Source organism: Buteo buteo, chromosome 3 (assembly GCF_964188355.1).
Source record: "Buteo buteo chromosome 3, bButBut1.hap1.1, whole genome shotgun sequence".
Classification (NCBI taxonomy): domain Eukaryota; kingdom Metazoa; phylum Chordata; class Aves; order Accipitriformes; family Accipitridae; genus Buteo; species Buteo buteo.
Window position 1 is genome coordinate 63,754,909 of NC_134173.1, and position 14,949 is coordinate 63,769,857.

Below are 14,949 nucleotides of genomic sequence, written 5' to 3' on the forward strand. Positions count from 1 at the left end.
TCAATTCCTGAATGCAGTAAAGGCTTGGACACAATCCAGCCTTTTTGTTTGTTGGTTGGTTTGGTTTTTTTCTTTGTTTTGTTTTGTTGGGGTTTTTTTTGTTCCACTGAATTCAGAGGAAAATGCTGGAGCTGGGTTCTTATATTTTTGCTAAAAGAGCCAGGTACTTGTGACCTCCCTCCGCTGTGCATTCTATGATAACAAGGGTAAAGCTCAGTGTCAAGTCCACTGTACCGGACCCCGTCAGACTTTCAACCTGTTCAATTAACTACATCAAATCAAACAATAATTTTCAGTGGAGCACTGGGAAGCACTTCTTTTTTTACTGAAGCCTACTCCCTTGGCAAATCTTGACTTTCAGAGGCCAGCTGTTTTAGCACTTGAGCGGTTCAAAAAAAAGGCAGCTTTGGATTTTATTTTTATTATAATACGGGGGAGGTAGGGAGGAGAGGAGTGCTGCTTCCTCCAGTCTCTTTGCTCTCTGTAAAAAGCTCAGCTGGCTGGGCTGATATTTCCAAATACAGAGGCATTTTCAAAGGAGGACGTGAAAAAACTAGGAACTGGCCGGCTAGTTAGGAGAGACTGAAAGCTAGTGGTAAGGGCGGGCTTGCCTTACACCCTGATTAGGTGTAGCCGTCCCTGATTACACAAATGCTGATAGTCTGTTGGGATAAAACCTCCTGGAGTAACCCCTACCATTCGGCTTCAGGCTGGAGAGCAGCCTGCGCTCCGTGCCGGGCACCCGAGAACGGCGGAGCCCGGCGGCCGGGGCGTTAGCCGGTGCGCCAGCTCCCCCCCGCGGAGCCGAGCGGTACTGCAGCCCGCCGGCGGCGCCGAACCCCTCCCCGGCCTTCGCCAAAGGAAGAGGGGAAACACCGCTCTTTTCCCAAGGGCGCTGCCGGCTCTTTCCAAACACCAACCCGCAGGCACCCGGGGAGTACTGGAGGCTACGTGGGGCTGCTTGCCTTCGCCCGGGGAGTCTGGGGCGCGGGCACCCGCGCGGCGCCAGCCCCGTTCCCGTTGGCGATGCCCCGAGTCCTGACGAAGGGTCCGGGGGAGAGAAAGCAGAAAGCCGCTGAGGACACGGGGCCACGTCAGAGGGCAGCGCTTAGCATACGAGTTAATCCATTCGTCGGAAATTTGGTGCGAGAGCGGACGTCTTGTCTACATATATACATTAAAAAAAACAGACACCGCGAAGAAGCCGGAACGGCAGCGTAATTGACGGAGGGCGCCTGGCTCGGGAAGAGCGGCGGAGGGTTAGACAACGGTGAGAGTCGGAGGCGAGAGAAGGAACACCGCGAATTGCAGACCGATCGGATGAGAGAGATTAAATGTGCACTCGCTCGTTTGTGTCACAAAACCGAAGTCAAACTCTTGGTTGTGTCTTCCTCCAGGTTCAGATTACAGGACAGCTTCCTTCCGCGTTTCATCATTAGGTTAGCTGTGTTATTAGACCGGGGAACACTGCCAAATAATTATAAGATTACACTAAGACTAAATCCCTGTATCATGAATAGCACATGCTGGCAAGTAACAAGCTGAAATAAAAAGAATCAGCTCTAGCTGCTCACTGATATCACAAACACACACCCACCAAGCAGCAAATTAATTCATTTCTTCAAAGTGAAGAATTGTAAGGTCTTCTAACAACTCCTCCACTTAATCACCGAAGTTTTCCCCATCTAAGTTTTCCTTACCTACAACTGAGCCATAAAATTGACTTCGTGTCTGCACAGCAAAGACGACAAATACTCCTTCCTAGATGATAGCACAACTAATCTGAAAGAAGACCCTCCAGTACCTCCCATTTTTGTCCTGGTTCCTACCAGAATGGGAACCAGAACTTCTGAAGTGCTCCAGGTGAGCCTGACTTGGTGGGAAATGAGAACCCAGTGGTACTAACCAGCAGTTTAACTGAGCTGAAAAAATAAGTTCCAGACAACAGATACAGCAGAAGTTTTAAAAAAAACAACACAGAATTACAGCTTAATAAGACTTTGGTCAGGGCACAATATTTGGAATCAACACAATTCATAGGAAGGCCTAAATATTCAACGACCAGTTCTAAACTAAGGACACAGTCCTTTGAGTGGAAAGACTCCAGGCTGTTATGCACCATATTGCAGTAGTTCATCAGTATTAATGAAGTGGGGAAATAAAAAAGGAAATAAAGAAGTACTATCAGGGTTAACAATGCTACATCCTATGGCTTCAAGCTGTTCCTTGGAGGTCTCCACGTAACAACAGTGCTTCACCCTGCCTAGCTTCTAGATAATGGGATCACACAGCCTAGTGATCGATTAAGGAACCTAGTAAATGTAATAATGTAATCACTAACAGTTGGTGATGGTTCCAAAAACCTGTAGAAAAAGAACTTCCTAAGAAATAAAATGAGAGGGTAGAGCTTCAATAGTTGGCAAAGTGTTAGAACTATTAATAAAGTAATCAATGGCCTTGGAACACAGCTAAAGAAAAAATAGTTGATAAAAAGCATGCTTCATCAGGAACATGTGAAGGGTCACAAAACAAAAGAAGGTAGACAAAGGAAACAGGGTGAACATAAAAGGGGTGTTTTCATAACATCTTCTCTTAGCTATATTAAGTGCACTAAATTAATCTGTTTGGAGGCATCCCTCACCCCTCCATTGATTACTTCAGCAGTTTATTCTCTTACCCTTGGTCTTACAAATCCCACTTAAGTTGGATGCCCGAGTCACCCAAGATAGATACAGTAAGCACCCAAAGGCTAAATCAGTAGCTCCTGAGCTTTTTGGCTCTGTCAGTGGATCACAATCAGTGTTCAGTTCTTCTTGCAGACACACTGCGCAGCCTTATCAGCAAACTAGGAAATATCACAAAGCTTTACAATATGGTTTGAGAATTCCTGAAATAGGCTTTGCTAAGACATTTGATACAGTTTTCCATATCTTACCCTAATTCACATTTTTAGCTCCCCTCTGAGTAAGGAACAGAAATTGATTTTGAAACTGGCTGCCACAGTGAGAGGTTCTGGGGTTGAGTTTTACACGATACTGATGTGAATCAGTGTTTTGTAGAGAATACAGTGGATCAGGTTTACAAAGGCTGTACAACAAAGACCTTTTAAAGGAGAAGGGTAAAAGATTATATGATCTCTAGTTAGTAAAAGTTGACTAAAATAAATCGAACAAGATTAAACTAAAAATGCAAAAAACCCTTGTGTTAGAGGGAAGGAATAATCCAATTATCATTGCATGTAATTATGAAACATTAATTCCCCAACATGTGACAGCACTTGAGGAGTAAGTACTGAGAAGCAAGTAAACACTGCTTCAACTGAAGAGCAATACACCTTTTTCTCCTGTCACCTAAACACTAACACTCTAAGAGTACAGAAGAACTTACCTAAGCTGACAGGGAGTTTCAAATCTGAAGCTAAGGCACAGGAATTATACTTTTCAGTTCAAAGATTATTTGGATTCTGTGTTATACATCAGGTAGGAGTAAAAACTACAGCAAATCTGGCTACCATGGCTTTTGCTGAATTCTTATATAGCAACAGAGTAAAGAAAAAGAGGTAGCTGGAGTGCAATTCACTTCTGAGTATGCTGTAGAGCAATCGTTTATTGAAACCACGAGGGATCTTCCCAAGTAGCTACAAGTGGAGAGAGCATACCAAGGAAAAGCAACCAGACCCAAGAAATATCCAATAAGACAGGATAATAATAAGATGGTGTAAAAGATTCATCAGCTACTTGCACAGCAGATCTCAAAGCTGATAACAGAGCAGGAGCATGGAAACTGTTCCTTCGGAATTTAGTAGATATAGAAGCAATAACATTAAGATGTCACTGGCAAGCAAGGCCAAAAATGCTTTAATCGCCCTTCAGCAAGTTCCCTTTCCTATTAAACAGAACAGATGATAATATCATTTCTTCCACACAGGATTTTATGTAACAAATAATGGCATTAGACACTCCCCACTGGTTTGTGCACGGAAGAGAAGATAGCTCCACTTTGTGACTAATTGACTCGATTTCTTCTTACGTACATAGGGCCCAGTTCTCCTATGGACAAGCAGCAAGTTGTTTTAGCAATCAAGACTTTGCCATGGCAGCTAGTTAGAAAACGTTCTCCTGTTCCAGATTAAAAAAAAAAACTCATAAAAAATGATTACTTTCTGCCATAATATACCACAGATTATTTTTCACAGAAAAGCCAATTTATCAGAAAATAATCAACTATGTTAATACTTAAGTTACAACTCCTGTGAAGTGCTCAGGTGCCTCATTGTCTCCTTCTCAAGTGCAGATGAGCCTTCCTAGTCATACCAGATCTCTCATGAGCCATTATAGTTTTGCCTCCTGTTGTGGGAGTTCACTATATATTGCATGAGCTATAATCTGACTGAAAAGCCAGACCCAGGAACCATTACTGAGACATGAGAGAAAATTCCTTTCATGCAAAATTTTCTTTATCAGTAAGAGGCTGAACAACAAAAAAAAAAGATACTACTTTCCAACTATTTGGCTCATCCAACTTCTTTCGCTTCTATGCTATATAAACACAGGGTTACATTAATATATTTCTGATATTATTTTCTGTGCAAAAAGAAGAGTTGCCACATATTATGCAAACAGAAGCCTTAGCCCAATGCCCATCACTCTTTGATGTGTTCCACATGTTAAAAATTTGAAAGCAGCCAAGTATGAAACAGGGAAAACTCTTTAGTCCCTTACACTTTCCAACACGAGCATCACGGCTCCACAAAGAATGCTACAAATAAGTCTGACCTTATCCAGGCAGCAGAATAAAAGCTCTCTCTAGGGTGACACAGTGATTTTACTTTATTTTTTAAACTGCAGATGGATGTAGTCAGGATTGATCTGACAGCCCACCAACCAACACTGCTGTTAAGAACTCATAGAAAGAGCAGGGAAAAGTGGCATAAATAAGGACCGTGGCAAGGCCAGCTTAAGCTTTGCACCACAGAGAAGGGAAGGGCTTCGTGGAGATGGCTGGAGATGGAAGTTGCTTCTACAACACCACTATCAAGTGAACATTGCTTGGGAAGAGAGATCTATTGTGCTGAAGAGCACTGTCATATGCAAAACAAGGAAGATAACTAAACTTTTATCAGAAATACCCTCCATTTGGATATGACGAAGGTTCTTTTTGTTTCTACCAAAAACCTCTTTTCTTCTGTGAATAAACCAGATGCTTTCATGAGATATATGACAGTGCTGTGAATGCTCTGAACTTGCTACAGGTTTGGGACCAAACAGAGAAAAATGTGATAAGCAAAACTTTAATAATGATTTAAAGGAGGCTAAAGTATTTCCCGCAACACCTTGCCCTAACCCAGGACCTTCTTCACTTGGTACCCGTCCTACATCTGATCATAAAAACAGTCCTCTACCACAACCTAGAGGGTAGGTTGTGACCAGTTTATAAGGAACAATAGAACACTGTCCAATAAAATAATCTAAGAAAAGGTGCCGGTTTGTGTAGTCTTCTGCAGTGTAACTACAGCAGGATCTGTGAGAAGACTCTGAAGGGCCAGATGTCAGGTAACACAGATGGGGAAACATCAGGGTGAACACCTATTGAGGTCACCTTACAGAAGACCTCGCTTGGCTTCTTGCATCGGGCCTCACATTAGGTGTGCTCTGTCACTGGCATGAGAGATATTTTGGGTCAATGTGATACTCATCAATAATGGAAGGATGAAAGGTAACAACATTGGAATCACTTGCCAAGGGAGGGATCAGGAAGTGAGCAGTTGTTCCAAACAAAATGGACCTGTTAACAGGAAGAGTCAGCTGGCTCAAATAACATCTTTTATACACATATTACAACACATTTAACAACACTGGTATCTTTATCTCCGTTGTACAGATGCCAAAACATATATGGGTGGGATGAACATGATCAGGAGGTCACAACATGGTGAATAAAGCCACCTGTTTTCAGCCACCCTTCCTGCCCCAGAGGTAGGAATGAGACCCAGGCTTCCTGTGTTCTATTGCACATCTCTCATCCCAGGTCACTTCATTGGCTGCAGCACAAAACTCCACTGAGTTCCGTGAAACAAAGGGTTTAATTAAACTATATTTGTCCTGGAAATCGGAAAGATATCTGCCAACACTTTGATAAGAAAAAGAAGCTCTTTATCTGTCTGGAGAGAGTAACTCAGACCCTTAGGATTCAGTGTGCTTCCTAAGAATACCAGAGTAACCTGAAACGGAGCCAAGATTTCTCCAAATTCCAGTGTAGTATCTTAAACCACAAGACCATCCGTTCACCAACATGCTAAATAACTTGAGTATTTCAGCTGATATGATAAACTAACATTTGCTAAGATATTACTGAAGTGGAAAAAAAAATCAATTCAGATACTAAAAGCAAGATTTTACATGAATTTCATAAAAATATATGTCAATATAGCTGATTTAAATGCAAGCATCTTTAGTGGTTACAGAATTAGCCAGATTTTAAGGCTTTTTGCAGCAGGTTTTCAGTAGCAGTTAGTATTTCATTTTCCGAGGTGCCATTTGGTATTTAATGAATATTCATAAGTTCTGGTCCCTTCTAAAACTAAAAAGAGGTTTTCTTGAGTCCTGTTCCTGTCCCATTAAAAGTTTAATTTAAAAAGGCTTGAGTCCTTTCAAGTACCTCCTATCAAATTCCTTCACTTGGACCAAGGTACCTCTTGGATATTACTTTGACAGAATGAGGTTTGTTTAATGATCATAGCATTAAAACCTCATGCTCTGAAGACATGCATTAGCACACTGGGGAACATGGCATAAAAACAAGAGGTGAAGCAGGGTTTCTTTCCTTCCTTCCTTTCAACGAATCACACATCAATAGGCAGTTACTTCGACATCATCTTTACTACTTTATCAATGGAACATTTTCTCCAAAGTAGGCATTCCTTAGTCATTCTATGCCCAGTCTTGCTCCTGTTAATGCTGAGACATTGCAAAAATCTTCATTTGTTTCAATGGTACAGGATAAGACCGTCAAAGAACAACTCACCTCTCAAGAACTCCATAGTCATTTAACAGTATTGCTGCCTGGCAAATTCAAAGCCACAAATGCACACTGAAAGCAAGGCCCATTTCTCAGGCTTGCCTCCTGGATTATTCTAGTATAAATGAGTGTAAAAAGCTGGCCAGTCAGAGCAACTTTTTATGTCTCCTCATACTGGTAAATGTCCACACCTGTTGTAGAGCCTCCAGTGACATGGCCCTACCATTACCTTGCTTTCTTGGTTGTACAGGCCACTGTCACCTTTGTTCCCCCCTTTTTATTGTCTTATTTTTCCTACTGCTGCTAATTCCTATCAGGTGCCCTTAGATCTCACTCAGTATTAGTCCTTCAAATTCTTTTGGTTCTAGCTTTGGGTCCAACACGATGAAAATGACCACTGACCTGTTGCTGAATAAGTCAACTTAACCAAATGCTTCGGTCACTGAACTCAAGGATTTTGTGTATAAAAAAAGTGTCCCAATTTCTTATTAGACCTTTCCATATTTAATTCTCCCTAACTGGCTGCAAAATGCATTTCACTGGTTGTGAGGTACTCAGTAAGTGCTCAGCAAATCATAGGACTGCAGAAGAATTCAGATTGGAAGAGACCCCAGCAGATTTCTAGCCATACCTCCTGCTCAAAGCAACATCAGCTACAAAATAAGGTCAGGTTCCTCAAGGTTTTATCTAGTTGGCACTTGAAACCTTCCCAGGACAGAGACTGCACACCCCATCTGAGCAAACTGCTCCAATGCCCAACCGTCTTCACGGGGAAAAAGTTTCTCCTTATGTTCAGCCTCAGACTCTTGTTTCAACTCAAGTTGGGTGTCTCTCATAAATCACTCTGAAGTCTGTGGCTCCATCTTTTTTATAACAACCTTCTACACACCAGGGGCTGCTGCTAGTTCCCTCACCCCACTTCAGCAAGCTGCCTCTTCTCCAGGCTGAACAACCCCAGCTCCCTCAGTCCGCTTCCTAGAGGGCAGGTGATCCCGTCCTGAGCATCTTGGTGGCCATCACCTGAACTTGCACAGGAGTGCAATTTCCAGCACTGGAGATCCAAGAACTGGAGGCTAAAAAGAGCAGAGTAAAGGGGAATAATCACTATCCCTGTTAATACTGCCCACGATTCTGTTAGCATTCTTTGCTGCCAAGGCACAACACTGGTTCATTTCATCTTCCTGCCTATCAGGACCACAGGTCCTCTCCACCAAAGCCACTTCCCAGCCAGTCAGCCACAGGCTGTGTTGGGTGCAACTGGCTTGGCCTTCCCAGCTGCAGAACTTTGCATTTGTCCTTGTTGAATTTCATAAGGTTCCTGTTGACCCATTCCTCCAGCCTGTATCTGGTCCCTATGCCTAGGTCCCTACAAATGGCAGCCCTAGTCTTGAGTCTGTGCACTGTTAGCCCCAATTTGGTGTCATCTGCAAATCTAATGAGAGTACACTCTGTCCCATGGCATCCTCAAAATCACTGTTAATATAAAGCTCTTTTTTCTTACTATGTAAATCACCAGATTAAGCATTTTTTTTCTTGCACATTTGCAGCTGCTCTTTGTCAGGAGTGGTAAAAATAAAATCTCCACAAAGAAAAGGACATTTTGGGTTGCATTTTTGCCCCCAACTCAATAAACTGTAATCAGCAACTAATAGTCCCAAGTAAAATGCCACACTTTTCAACACCTATGGTTAATAACTGCTAGATATGTTTGCGCAAGACTATTTTCCTGGCTTATGACCATGCCTTAGATTTTATCTTCAAACAAAGTTTAAATATCCTTTCCATGTCACTTTCTTCAAGTTCTTTTCCATCATATTTTTCCATATCAAAGCAGCCTGTAAAGTCACTTAATTCCTGAGAAATTTTCAACAATCACATCACTTTTCCATAGCCATATCTGGAAACAGTTACACTACCTTGGCTTAATCTTCATATTAGTTTCCATGCTCCTTTCATGCTCTACTTTCTTTCAGCTACAAATCCACTGTTCTATCCCCTTATTAGATTTCAAATAATCATAGTCACAGGGACCAACAGCACTGGAAATATCCTTCCGAGTTATTGATTTCACTCATAACATTATCACAATGTATTTTTATAAAATCTGTACAAACATTGATTGTGTTTCTTCATTTCTTTGGTAGTTACAGAACTGACGTTATTTTCTTTCCTGCAGACTTACTTTCTAACACTCATACTAATATTTTCCGTATACCTCTTTTGTGTAAAGAAAGATTGATCTTGATTCTTCTTTTTCAAAGAGGTCTATAAAGTTTGAAGTTTTGCACATCTGCAATGAAACTACAAGGTTTCCATCTATGTTTATGTTGAAATGAAAACAACTTTTTCTTCCTTTCAACTCCATCTCACAGTGCCTTAATCCTAAAAAGAGTCAATATGATAGTAAAACAGTACTAGAAAAAAATTTAAAAATAGCTTCAATTTTTTCTGGTAGCGCTCTGGATGCAGTCAGCACTGTACACATGGGTGGAGACACAGACTACATTCCTATGGATTGAATTCAATAGATGATGACTTAGAGGAAATGGGCACAATGGTTATGTACTAAAACTCAACACTTACCAAACCAATACAAACACCTCTCACATGAAAGCGTGTATGCTATTCATGGCTACGTAGTATACAAATATTGGTAGTTTAGACTGCCATGTTTGCAGTCATTCGTGTATTACCAGAAAGGAAAGAATAGCAACAGGAATCAATGTAAAATTTGAAACACCACAACTATATATGAACAGACACTCATTGAAACATACAGTAGTTAACAATACATTATTGTTAAGACTGAGATTTTATGTGAAAATCAAATCTCAGCTTGATATTAAATGGCTGAATGCCAATTCCCAGTTTTGTATACCACCACTTGAGAGAACAAATTAGTGTTCCACATTAAACTTTTTACAGATTAATTACTGCCTGGGATATAAGTAAAAATGCTAGTTAAGTCCCAAGTTACATCTGTATTTATATTAATCCAGTTACGCTGCTAAACTCATGTCAGTTCAAAGTGGTCAGCTTTGAAAATACCACTACAGCAAACTGAGTAGGAGTTAACAAGTCAAGCAGATCAACAAATTCAATATCAACTTCAGAAGTAAATAGAAAAATAAAATAGAAGAATATACTAAATAGGAAAATAGAAGAATATACTAAAAAGCATCATTGTAAGACAAGACACATTTTTCCTCATAGGACATTTCTTAAAGTTTGTGAGGGGTTTTTTATTTATTTGGAATGAACAGGGTGTGGCCCTTACCCACATACAGACTGACTTCTTTCTTCATGATATTAACCATGAATAATCTGAAATTTATCTTTTGGAGAGATGGGGAAATCACTTACCACATCCTATGAAAGCTGGTATATTCCCCCTGCTCTAAACCTTGCAACTCTCTAGTCAAACAATCAACAAAAAGCCCTCAGTGCACAGTCACAATCTATTAACAGCAAAGTAAAACAATTTGCCACATTTTAAGTAAAATATTTCTGATAGTGCATACTTTACCAGTTATGTCATGCTGTTTGAATGACTCACTGTAGATTTGATACTGATTAGGGCAATGTTTCTTCAGCCATTTGCAGACATCCTGCTGGGTCCATAATGCCACAGGCTTGGTCAACTTCACAGTCCCAGACTATAAACACAGAACAAAGAACAGAAACGATGTTTAGTCCTCACACAAGTTTCAGAAATATTAATCTGTGACGTCCGTACATGATATTAAAACAATAAATGCAAGATAGGAGCTGCTCTGACTAGCAGATATTCAATAATCACCAGCACATTACACAAGACCCAGCTCTTCAAATATGTCACATGAGAATCACACACAGTCAAAGTTTCTTTAACATTATTATGCATTGCATACATGTTCCTTGCATCAAGGAAACATATAGCATGATGTCTTACTTGAATAACAGTTTAAAGAGTAACCAACTCTGCACCCGAAGGGCAATAGTTGCAGCCTCTGAAGCCTTCAAATTCACAAGAGGGATGGATGTATGTTTGTGTGCCAGTTTGGATGGAACCATGGAAGACCAGGAGTATCCTCAGGCCAGGCATGTTCCTCAACTACAATTTGCCCTTGCAAACAAGCTTAAAGACTGGTTCAACTGGAAAAAGGAGACTACACACCAATGGAGGTAGAGCTGGTGATATCAGTTCATACTGAACATTTCAGCTGACATCCTTCTTAGTCTGAGTGATGTTTACAAGTAGTTTTAGTTTTTCTGCTTCTTTTTTGCCTTTAACCCTCCTATAATCACCATTATGTGAAATAAGTAGAACTCCTGCATAAACCAGTTGCTCCTTTAGAAATAAATGGAAAAAAAAGACCACTGTTCAATACTTTCCTAAAAATTCAGTTTTATAATAGATTATCTGAGCAAACAGTTAACAGTTTATACACAAATCGTTCATAAATTAAGTCAATTGCATTATCATATGTATAAAGTCACCTTTCATTTAATCAAACAATTCGCCTTTGCACATACACATTTTTAACTATATAAAAATGCTGAGTTCTAGATGACCTGAACTGCAGGGATTTAAACCTTCTTGTCAAAGTAGGCAAAACAACAAAAAAAAAGAAAATATATTCAAAGTGACTTCATCTTTTTTTGCAACACAGTCTGCCCAGGAGACCAAGAAAATCTTGAACAGATGGGCTGTTATTACCAACAATAAATGTTTTACGTTGGACGTTGCTGATGTAAGTGGGTGTGAACACCAATGTAGTCATTTACTTCATGATTTTGTCAAAAGAACCAAGTCTATGGAATAAAATCAAAGTATCTTTGTTCCCATTCTGTGCATGCAGAATACCTGTCCTCCAGCTCCTTGGTGGTGCAGAAGGTTCAAGAGAAGTTTTTCTGCACAAATTTGAGGTGCAGTGGAATGTCATCTCAAACATTTTTCTCCGTTAGGACTCATGACAGATTCCCTCAATACTGACAGTCAGGGTTTATCCCAACATTTACGCAGCTGTACTTTGTCAGACAGACCTTTTCAAAGTTGCTTTGAAATTCTTCATTACTAGAAGCCCAAAGGACCAAAGCAGTTTTAATAGGACATGCAAAGCACTAGCTTAAGTCCATAAAGTACACCATGCAAAGATATTAAGTTAGGGCCAGGGAATATGGCAGAGCTAAAATTCCAATGGACAAACATGTCTTGAATTTCTCAAGTCCAATTTTTGCTATCTCTTTTCCATTGCCTGTGTAGAAGTTAAATAAACAGCAGGAAAATTATAGTTGAGTATATAATACAATGCACATCCCTTAGTTCAGCCTTTTTCGTTTTGAACAAAAGTACACTCACCAGAAACATGAATACTGTTTCAAACACACGAATAGGCACCATCCACATTTAGAGGTAACACAATAATGCACCAACCACCCCAAATAATCAATTCTCATCTTTTGCAGAAGCCTGACTGACAGACTTGGCATCCACAAAAAAAGAAACTTCCAGAGGTGTTGACAGTGTACTATAACCAGGACAGCGTTTGCTCTACCACTATCCTTTCCGAGAAGCATGTCAGTCTTCTGCACATACAGAAACCCACTCTGGACACTGCATAGGTCTTGAGAAGGGGCAATGTCTGTAGGGAGAACAAGCGCCCTGTAACTGTTCCTCATGCAACTAGGAAGATCAAAGCCTCCTCTTCGAACTTCTCTAGCCTCCTTGTTATGCTGTTTGAGTCAAAGAAGAAACTGAATGTCAATGAAGAGCCCAATATTACGGTATCAGTTAACTAATTTTTATTACATGCATATATAAATGCATGTCCTTCACAAATACATCAAAGAAAAAAAACAAGTAAAAATAGCCATATAACACAAGCAGTCTCTCAGATTCCATAGAAATCCCCAAACAATGGGGTCAAGATTTCAACGTGTATCTTTATACTAGTTATTGCTTGAATTTAAAGGTATTTCTTGAGCACTGGAATTTTTGAAGACTAGAGGAAAGTCTGTCAGCCCTTGAAAAATAAATTCTTAATGGCTTTTCTTGTACATAATAAAAATACTTAAGTTACAAATATTTGTATACAAATATATATAGCTAGCTATAGATTTACAAGCTATTTATTCCTAGCTGAAAGTACACGAGTAGTGCCAATGTTTGTTTTAACTAAGAGGTTGCTCTTTTCAGTTCAGCAAATATTCCCCTCTCAAAAAGTTTAAGCACCATCATGTTAAATATCTGAAGAAAAAGTTTATGAGCAATTACAGTACAAATTTAACATTTCTCTCCCTGCCTGTAGAACTGAAAGATGGTTTCAAACGTAGCTATTATGCTGCGCAATATACAGATCACTGCACAGCAAACTTACATGCTGATTTTTTTACTGTCCAATGCTCAGAATTAAAGTTGAAACATGTTTGACTTAAACTTATAACTGCAGTCCAAAAAGGACATTTTTACGTTGACACCATCAAGCGTTATGTTTCACTTTCTAATTCATAAGGACTTGATGAGTTAGAAGAATACAGGGTTTTTAAAGCAATGGTTATAAAAAGTATATTGTTGTCGCTTTCATTTTTGGAACATCATACCCAAAATATTTTCCAACCAGATGCTCTAAATGAAAGCCTTTTAAAAAATATGCGTCCCTCCCACAAAATTCATTTGTTAGTTTCTTCCCTGCTCTAAAACTAGATCTTATACTAAAAAAATTCCCAGTAAACCAAAGAAAATTACCCTTACCATAAACATACCTACCAAATGAGTCCCCTGTCACTAACTATATATAAACTACCTACACAGGTGGAAAACATATTGTTTTACTTTATTTCTGTTTATCATCTCAGTCAAACAATAGGCCCAAACTGACTAAAATTAAATAACATATATTTAAAAATAAATAAATAAATCTTTGATCCAGCCTTCCTTTTCATTTTCCTGACATAAACTCATCCTAAGATCACCCTTTGCTGGCAACACTTTAACAGTTTTAATCCTGCCAAACACTATGCCAACTCGTGCCAGATACAGATCTAATGAGAATAAAAGTCTTCCGTATTCTGATCTTTTCTTGTATATTTGAAGGAAAACCTGTTTCTTCAGGATTTTGTGTCAAACTTTCTTCTAAGTTGCCTAACCCCAGTTTTTGCTATGTGTATCTCAAACTATAAAAAAGACTCCCAAGAAGAAAAATTAGCATATTTAATATGTGACACGATTTCATGCTGTCTTTGTTCCATGGTGCAGAGAAGACAGTACTTAAAATTACAAAATCAAGAATAAATAAACAAATTAAATTTACAGCCTGTGCACTACTAGAGTGTATTTCAGTGTTCAGATTAGCATTAGCAACCAAGCCCTGCTCTTGCTAAGCAATGACGTACAAGTGATCTCTTCAGCCTTCCACATGCAGTTTAGCAAGCCTGCCAATTTTGAAGGTCAATTTATTCACCAGAATTTCTTTGTCTGTATTTATCGTATTTTACTTCAGAAAAGAAAGGTTTCAGTATTTTTGAGTGACAGAGGATACAATCTCATTATTAAAGCCATCTTACATACTATGAGTCATACTATTTAAAAGAGCTTCTCCAACCCAAACATTTGTTGCATTTACAAATCTGCTCAGATTACAAAATCCAGGGGTTGTAGAGGTCAGGGTCCTCAGTCAAACAGGGCTGCAGGTCTGCTGTTAGAAGGCTGCCTGATACCATTTTTAACACCCAATTTGCCAACATACTGATCTTGACACATAAGCAAAGTCAATGCATATCTACATTCAAATTTATCCAAAGTCAGACCCTACAGTTTCTGCCTAAAAAAATGCCTGTATGAAACAGAGGCGCTGCTCAAAGCATTAAGGCAGGTTCTGCTCCAACACACATCACCACAGACTCTGCTCTGGAGTTTACAGTTTAACTAGGAAAAGACAAAGCAGGACCAAT

The 14,949-nt window shown here is 39.6% G+C and overlaps 1 protein-coding gene across 2 annotated transcripts in view; it reads right to left on the bottom strand.

The window, feature by feature from the left end:
* SAMD12 (sterile alpha motif domain containing 12) overlaps positions 1-14,949 on the bottom strand; it is a 179,667-nt gene that overhangs the window by 124,082 nt on the left and 40,636 nt on the right. Inside the window, exon 3 of one of the 2 annotated variants that reach the window (XM_075023851.1) lies at positions 10,544-10,673. In XM_075023851.1, coding sequence (XP_074879952.1) covers positions 10,544-10,673 — 130 coding nt within the window. The remainder of the gene's footprint in view (positions 1-10,543; positions 10,674-14,949) is intronic. The other variant, XM_075023850.1, reaches the window with a different exon arrangement.